Genomic DNA, 8,790 nt, shown 5'->3' with positions numbered 1-8,790 from the left:
TGATCCTTCAGAAGATTTTTATCCCCTGGTGCACACTGTTCTCGGTAAATGTTGAGAACATATTGCCTAATTTGATTTATGATTTTTACTGTTGCCAATACCACACAGGACACAGCAAAGGTAACGAGTTTCTTGTAAACTTTGCAGGGTGTTCTATAATGAATCTGCTTGATAGATTTCTCTGCACCTATGAGAAACTGGCAAGTGTTTTTGCTAAGCTGCCCTTTTCCCAAAAAACGGTTTTCTGTGTTCACATCACCACAGTTGGTTCATATCTCTATTAAGAGCCTTGACCCGAGAGATGTAATGTTCAGAATGTGGGATTATACTAAGTCAACGGCAGGGTCACATGATCAGATTTATTGAAATGCTTTTGAAGTTTTTATGTTTTCTATCTGCTCTTGAATAAAGTGTGTCACTCTTCTGGGTGCTCCTGTTCTAACAATAAAGCACGTAATGCTGTGATGTTAAATCAATAAACAGCATGAAAGATACTTGGTTTTGAATGCTTGCCAAGGCTTTAACAAACGTTATTAATTCTTGTTAGTGAAAAAAAAAAACTGTTTGGTTTAGTTCGGGAATGTTATGGTTATTCTAGCTGGTGGGTTCTTCACACAGAATTCACAATGTAAAACCACGCAGAATTCAAACAGTGCCAATCTGTGCAACAGCAAAGATACATAACTATTTACATGGGTTTCATTTATATTTACTAGCTGCCCGTTACTTCTGTGTTTCTCAAAGAAAAAAAAAAAAAAAAAACTCCAACGAAAAATAAGTACTCAAATAGTATTTTGAAGGTTCGTGGATTCCCACCAAAAGCAGCCTTAACACACATAAATGCAGGTTTAATCTATTCCCATTTAACATTACGTGTAGTTAATAAATCGTACATTTTTTCTCCCATCAAGGGAAAAAAAAATCCTCTTAAGTTAAAACAAACAACTGATTTAATTTGGCCAACTTCACCTCTGTCGTTCCGCTGGCTCGGCACTTCGTACAGTTACTGCATGAGCGTTGATTACGTACTTCTTCGTGACGTTGGCTCAAGGTGTGAGAAAAATCACTCGAGCAACAACACAAGTGCCAAGGCGGCGGATCTAATTAATATTTTTTTTTTGTTGTTTTTTTTTTTTTTTTAATGTAATACATTGATAAAGAAACTCAAATAGGTCGCCATTGGCCCGCGGGCCGCCACTTGCCGACCCCTGTTTACATTATCAAAAGTGTTGAAGACGCTCCGGAGGTTAGTAAACCTAGTCCTGTTTCACTTTTCTCTTTAGTAGAAGAAACATATATCTATATCTATCTATCTATCCATCTATCTATCTATAGATAGATAGCGATATAGATAGATATGATAGGGTAGGCACGGAGGGGGTTAAAGGTGCGTTTCAGTGGCCCTGGGTGTCCTCGGCAAACCGCTCACTAGCGACCCCTGTAGTCTGCCGTGTGAAAAGAAGCGGTGGGCGGACGGCACTCGGTTCGGAGGACGGCGTGTGTTCGTATTCACCGCTGCCGAGTCAGAGCAGGGGTGATACCGGTGAGACAAGCTTGTAAAAAAAAATATTCTAAACTATGGGAAAAATGAAATTGGTGACTACTACATTTAAAAAAATAATAATAAACAAATCCGTGGTTTAGTCAGTCGCAACGTATTGCCACATTCACCTTTGCTAGGCAGGTATTAACAAGCAACTGTTTTCATAACAAATGTCATATTGCTTGATGTCATTCCCATCCAGTTGGCCTGGGTGTGGGTTGAACTGCTGTGGTTATGTTTGGTCTGTTGTAGAGTATACATATGGAAAATGTTCCACGATAAACCCCAAGATTGCAGGGACAGCAATACCATAATTCAAAGTTAGAGACATTAAACAGTAGATCTCCATGATCCATCTATACTATATGCACATTTACAGCTATGGCCAAAAGTTTTGCATCACCAATAATTTTAGGACTGAGACATAAGAAAAGAAAAAACAAATTATATATATATACACACACACACACACATTGTGAACAAGCCTTGTGGCTCGGGTTCATTTTGCCCTTTTAAAGTACCAACACAGAGATGGAGGTTTTTGAAAGCGCTTGCGCGCTAAAATCTTTAATAATGCAAAATTAACAAAACAGAAAACAAAAACCTAGCTTTATAAGTATAAACGAGGACAATCAAGTTGTTTACCTGTTAAACAAAAATCAAACAAAACACACAGTTTTTAAACCAATAACACAAAAAGGCTTTACATAGTACCTTAGTCTTTATACACTTGACCACACTATCAAGCAGGCTGTCCACAGAGCAACAGCCATGAGCAGACTCTCCTTAATTACCCTGCATCTGTCTCTAATTTACAATGACAGCCAGGTGCAGGTGATAATTAACAATTAACAAAACCAATTAAATTAAGCTAGTGTGCATTTGCACATGTTTTTCTAAGGCAGGGAGGAATTTAACCTGCTCCCTACTCACTATATATATATATATATATATATATATATATATATATATATAGATATAGATATAGATATATATATATATATAGATATAGATTTGTATTATATATATAATTATAACATTATTTATTAAAATAACGTTTTATTATGTCCTATCTGATATGCTGTCATAAAGGACAATCTAAATTTTTCAATTGTAAAAAAAGTTAAAAACGTTTACAAAAGAGCAATCATATAACCTTTTGATGTTACCCAGTTTTTCGTTAAGTATATGGAAAACTACAATGCGGTATGTAATTCAATATGTTAACAAAGCATTATTAAGCAGGTTGCATTCGACTTTATGATGCAAAAGTAGTTAATTCTGTAGCATGCTGGAAGACTTTAAATTACAATCATCTCTTTAAATACAGTGTAAAATCCATCTGTGTACTTAACAGTGCTTTTAATACGAGACAGAGGGCTGCTTTAGCACATTATCCATTAGCATTGCTCCCAAGAACACATTCAGAAGTTTTCCATACTTGTGGGTGAAGATTGAGTCACATTGTGTGGGATAACTTGAAAGAAATTGTGGGCAACTGTCCCTAGTTGGAACTTTCAGTTCCTCTGACACACAGCAGCAAGAACCACACACCAGCCCTGTCAAGTTCTGGGAATTAAATGTTGTTCTGAATCCAGGAAATCCTAGATACTGAACCTCAAGTTCCTTAGAAAGTGTAATGGTAAACATCTGCCCGTTTTTAAAGTTCTATTAAAGGAGACAGAACAAACAATGTAATTGCAGAAATTATTTATCTCCATTACAGCATGACTAATTACACATCTTTACTGCAGCTCAGGAGAACTGAAGGTATGTGCACATCCTCTGATCTGATTTTAAACCAAAAAAGTAAAGGCATTGCTTTATTTAATAAGTGTATAAATATAGAAAAATGCAAAGCTTCTCCTGCTGTATTTAAACATAATCCACATTATGGCTGCAATGGTGAAAAAAGCACGAAACACTAAATTTACAGTATATACATTAATATAGATAACATATAATAATGTACATTTAAAAAAGACTCAATCATGCAGTCTAAGGTAGACAAACTTTTCACATAAACTTTCCTTAATATATAACAACCTTCTTAGATATGTTAAAAAAAAAAAACATTATAAAAAATTGAAGGGGCACTAAAAATGTCACAGTATTGACAGTTTCTGAACTAAATTGTCCAGACAGAGGCTAATAATGTTTTGAGTATTTTTACAATGCAGTTACCTCCACTGTGTTTGCAATAGAGCTTCTATCTCTCCTTGAAGACCGGTAATGGCTAGAACTATCCAATTCCTCACTGAAAGCTCTTATGTATACCAAAGACAGTTTTTGATTGAACCTCTTCTTCAAATCCAGGGCCATGATGAAATAAAGGATGGGGTTGATGCAGCTATTGAAGTAGGCCAGGCCTTTGAACAAAGGAAGAGCAACCTTCACTGCCAAAGACTTCTTATTGACCATCTTGGCCAGCAAAAAGACATGGTAGGGTGCCCAACAGAAGAAAAAGGCAGCCACCAATACAGCAATGATCTTGAAGGACTTTTTGGGCACTTGTGTCTGCCTCAACTTGCAAGCCATGATTGCGTAACAAGTGGCAATGATTAAAAAGGGGACCAAGAAACCAAAAAGGAACCTCACGATGTAGAGGGCCTTATTCTGGTATCCATCGTTGCTTCCAGGAACATCGAAGGAGCACCGGGAAAGATTCCCATTTCCTGGATCCATAGCGACCTGTCGAAATAGGAAGTACGGCAGGCTAAAGGCCGTGGCCAGCGCCCAAACTCCTGCGCTGGCAAAGGAAGCCATCTGGACAGTGCGCCACTGCCTCATCCTGATGGGGAAGACCACAGAAAAGCAGCGGTCAAGGCTGATGACGGACAGAAGGAAGACGCTACAGAACAAGTTCATGTACGTAAAGAAGCCATTGAACTTGCAGAGGAATTCTCCAAAGGGCCAGTAGGTGTAGAAGATGAGCTTGAGCAAAGAGATGACTCGGGTGAAGCAGAAGACCAGGTCGGCCACAGCCAGGTTGAGAAGCCAGACGTTGGTCACATTCTTCCTCAGTTTGCAGCTGATCATCCAGATCACTATGCTATTTCCGGTTACTCCCAGACTAATAGTGATGGTGTATAAAACTATCAATACCGTGTCCATTACGTAGTCGATGTCCACGGAGTCGTCTGTCTTTTGGGGCAAAGATTTGCTGCTCGTTGTGATGTTGTTGAGCTCCATTCTAAAAAGAATAAAAACATAAAAAAAGTTTGCGATCCAGTGTTTTAGATCCTACTACTTCACCTGGTACGCTATTCCATACATTTATGACTGTGTAAAAAAAAGTGCTACCCACCTTCTGTTCTAAACTTACTTTAACTCAGCTTCCACTTATGTTCTTCTCTCTGTGCTAAATTTGAAGTACTGTCTTGGATCAACTTTATCTAGACCATTTATGATTTTAAAGACTTCACTCAAGTCCCTTTTTTTTTCAAGAAAGCAATCAGGGATCACAAAGGTAAACTGCTTTATCCAAATCATGCTTGTTCTATTTAAAATATGAATTTATATTCCTGTAGAAATACATGTAGAAGATATTTAAGAAGTAGCAAGAAGGAAGTGAGAAACAATGTCTCATTTCCAGTTCCATCTTACAGAGATTGGGGAATTGAATTTTTGTTAAAGAAAATTAACCAGAGGGGGGATCTAATTTTTCCAAGCAATTTGTTTGACTTTGTCACATTTATGACTCTCATTACGTAGCGGTTTGAGCCATTCTAGTTATCTGTAGCGGCAACTAAACTAAAAGTGGACATAGCTCAACCCGCTGTTCAATTACAGTCTCTATTGAATGTATCCATTATACAAGGGCTTATACCTCTTTGAAATGTGTGAATGGGATGTATAATGTCTACAGACCAGACAAGAAGTAAGAAAATATCGGAGTGGCTTTTGGTTTATTTTTCCCTTGAAAAATATGCATTTTTCAGTTCCGAAATACATAACACATATTCACGTGCATCACGGACAGTCAGACTTCACATAACTTATGACTATATATAGTTCTATGTCACCAGTTCCTCTTTATGAGAAAACAAACATATTTAAAGCTCTAGTTTTAGTTCCACTACCCTCCAAAAAGCGTAGGGACACATGAACAAATGCAAAATGAATGTGGAAGAAGACGATCTGTTCCTCATTTTACCCTACGCAGGGTAAAACGCAACAAATATTTTGGTGTATGAAGACATTTATTTTTTTTAAGAGAGTTTCAAGAGTCTAAGATCCCTTCAGCTTTTACTGTGCATATACCTGGGATAGTCACTGCTCTATTCAGAAACTGATTGGATACTAAAACGGTTTGTGATGTTTAGAACGGTTGTCCTTTGTGTTGAGATATTTTATAACTATGGCCAAAGGTTTTTCAACCCTATAGAATTAACTCATTTTGCTTCATAAAGTCGAATGAAACCTGCCACGTTAATAATGTCACGTTAACATATTGACTTACATACCACTTTGTAGTTTTCCAAATAATTAACAAAAAAGTGACATTGCTTCCCTAACGCTGTGTGCAGTGAGCCCCCAATATCAATGGGCTTTGCAGGATATTGTCGGATAGTTTTAGTGTGTTCATTGAGCAATCATTTATGTTGATGTCATTTAAGAAAAGAGTAAACAGATTAAAACACTGTTTCAGATGTGCTCAGAAGCAGAAGAATAACAGCTCTCTGACATTTAGAATAGCTGTCGCAATACCCTTAATTCATCAGAAGAAAGACTTTTAACAAATCATTTGTCAGTTTCTTTTAGTGTTTCCAAAATTGCTACCAATGTAGAATACATGGTTGGGACATTTATTCTTTATTCTACCACAAAAAGATTTTATTTGGAATGGTAACTAGCACAACATGATTGTAATATATCTCAGAACTTGTTATGTATTAACTTAAAAAATATCAGGACAATCGCATTGATCATTTCCAAATTACTAGTTTTGTTGAATGACCAGAATAACTGTAAAATGACTGTGTAATTAGTTAATGTTTTAACTAAAATCCTTTCACAGATAACAACAAAAATAGATTTGATCTTACCTTTAGCTAGTCACAAAAATCAGTTCAACAAGAAAAAAGCTAGACAAGCACACATGAAGATCCAGTATCAGAACTTTCCCACACTTTGAAGTTATGCTTAAATAAACTTGCTAAAATCTTACCATCCAGAGTGAGAAAGATGTTTTGGCTCAATTCCACTTCCACAGAAGAGACAGAGGCTTGACTCAGAGGGACAACACGCCTTCTTTGCTGCAAAGCACTGTGTGGTAATTACTCTTTCAGTTTCCATTTCACACACTGTATGCAATGTATGCTTTCAGAATTATTATTATTATTATTATTATTATTATTATTATTATTATTATTATTGTTTTTGCTTTCCATTAAATGGCTCTAATTATTCTGTATTTTTACATAGCAGTTACTTAGTAAATATATGTGTACTTACACATAATTACAATGTCATTCAAATGATGTATTGATAGTTTAACCAAAAGATAAGTGCTCTCTACCCTTGTGCTTAGGTGATCTGTGATAACATCTGGCTTCCCAGGTCATAACTGAAATGCTTTTGTCTCAATATAGCGCCATTTGTGTAACTCACATCACAAAACACAAATCAACATAAGCGTTGCCATTTCCACTGTCTGGTTGCGTTTTTCAGACACTTCCGACTGTGTTGAGAATGGAATCACTTCTTGTTTTTTGCAGCGGTGCCCTCTGCTAATGTCTAACACCCAAGCAGGCAGGCTATTTCAAGCTGTCTATTTTAAGTCTGTTTTTTGTACATGGGAAATTTTTTTTTTACTTTAACTCAGCTGTCAAATATCCAAATTAAAGTCATTTCCTTATTTCATTTTAGCTTGAGAGCCCTTGCAGCCTAATTGTTTTCAATATAACGTGTTTTAAGAGGCTTGGTGGTCCAGTGGTTAATGAAAGGGACTTGTTACCAAGAGGTTTCAGATGCAATCCTAGACACTGACTCACTGCTGGTGACATTGTGCAACTCACTTAACTTCCTTGTGCTCTGTCCTATTGTAAGTAACTCTGCAGCAGCAGTTGTGATACATAGTCATCTGTCCGTCCACCATCCATCTCCTCCACCACAACCCCTGCTTTGGTTTGGATAAAAGCTTGGTCATTATCAAGGCTAACATTGTGGGTCATATCAGCTTTGTTTATGGAGCGATTGATACCAGCATGGAGGCTCCATTCATTTTAATTAATTACAATAAAAGGAAACGTTGAAAACCTCCAGTTTAATGTTTGCAACAAATAGAACCTTGTTTGTGGGATTATTTTTTCTGCAAAGAGGAAGGCCATATAATACAAATTGTTAGTTTTTTTGAAAAATAACCTTTTTTTTAATTGTATCTATTTTATAAGCAGGATAACACACTCCAGGGCTTGTGCGTTGTGTTGCTTCGCTTTGTGCTGTGTGTTAATGCAACACAACGTTGTTTTATCCCTTACTTTACAAGCTGTTGTGTTGAGTGCACGTGAGCGAGATACACGAAAACTCCTTAGTAAAGATTACATTTGAGACAATCCAAAACTATATGACGGAGAGCTTAGACTTTTTTTTTTTAACTTTTGGTATTCTACATGTATCTCTCACTCATTCTCACTCATTCAGCTTCGTTTGCATCCTTTATAAGCAGACCCAGATGCAGAACTCTGTTTTTTTAGCACTTTTGTGCAGTTTTATTATATGCAGATGTGGCAGGCTGGCGAGTGGATAGAGGCCCAGAGACAGACTGCAGTTCAAAAAAATAACTATTTTATTATAAATAAACAAAAATAAAGTGCACAAGGGCAAAATAACAGATACTCAAACACAAATAAAGCAAAAACAAAACTCACAAAAATAAAGTTTCCAGGCTGGGCAATGCCTTCACTGGATTTAGAAAATTCAAAAACCACAAAACAAACACCAACCTGCTTCCTCAGCTCCCTCTCCCCCAAATGAGAAGCAGAGGCCTCCTTTTATATCAGGTGGCTGGGCGTTGATTGATCGTTAATCAACCTAATCAACTAATCAACCCCAGCCACCTGAACATAATAAACCCAGGCAGGCAGGGGAAGTTAACCCCATCCCTGCCAATTTAAAGGGCAGAGCTTTGCTCTGCCACACACCTCCCCCCATGTACAACGTACACCGGCCGCAATCGGCCAACTCCCCCCTTCCCCCCCCCCCCCCCCTCCCCACCCCCCTCCCCCCCAAGAGTCCAATTATGT

General features: G+C 37.4%; 1 protein-coding gene across 1 annotated transcript; it reads right to left on the bottom strand.

Annotated features, from left to right (window-relative positions):
• Positions 1-2,718: 2,718 nt before the first annotated feature.
• Positions 2,719-6,787, bottom strand: LOC121298699 (C3a anaphylatoxin chemotactic receptor-like). The gene is made up of 2 exons (XM_041225892.1): positions 6,592-6,787; positions 2,719-4,736 (listed from the first exon to the last, which is right to left on the bottom strand). Exon 2 carries the CDS (start codon positions 4,733-4,735, stop codon positions 3,713-3,715), a length of 1,023 nt encoding a protein of 340 aa, XP_041081826.1. The 5' UTR covers position 4,736; positions 6,592-6,787; the 3' UTR covers positions 2,719-3,712.
• Positions 6,788-8,790: the final 2,003 nt, after the last annotated feature.

Source organism: Polyodon spathula, chromosome 24, assembly GCF_017654505.1.
Source record: "Polyodon spathula isolate WHYD16114869_AA chromosome 24, ASM1765450v1, whole genome shotgun sequence".
Lineage (NCBI taxonomy): Eukaryota > Metazoa > Chordata > Actinopteri > Acipenseriformes > Polyodontidae > Polyodon > Polyodon spathula.
The sequence above is the reverse complement of the archived record's forward strand: the minus strand, read 5'-3'. Positions and strand labels throughout refer to the sequence as shown.

Bases quoted from the DNA above. Each gene is read 5' to 3' on its own strand.
- LOC121298699 (XM_041225892.1), bottom strand. From the start codon at position 4,735: ATGGAGCTCAACAACATCACAACGAGCAGCAAATCTTTGCCCCAAAAG.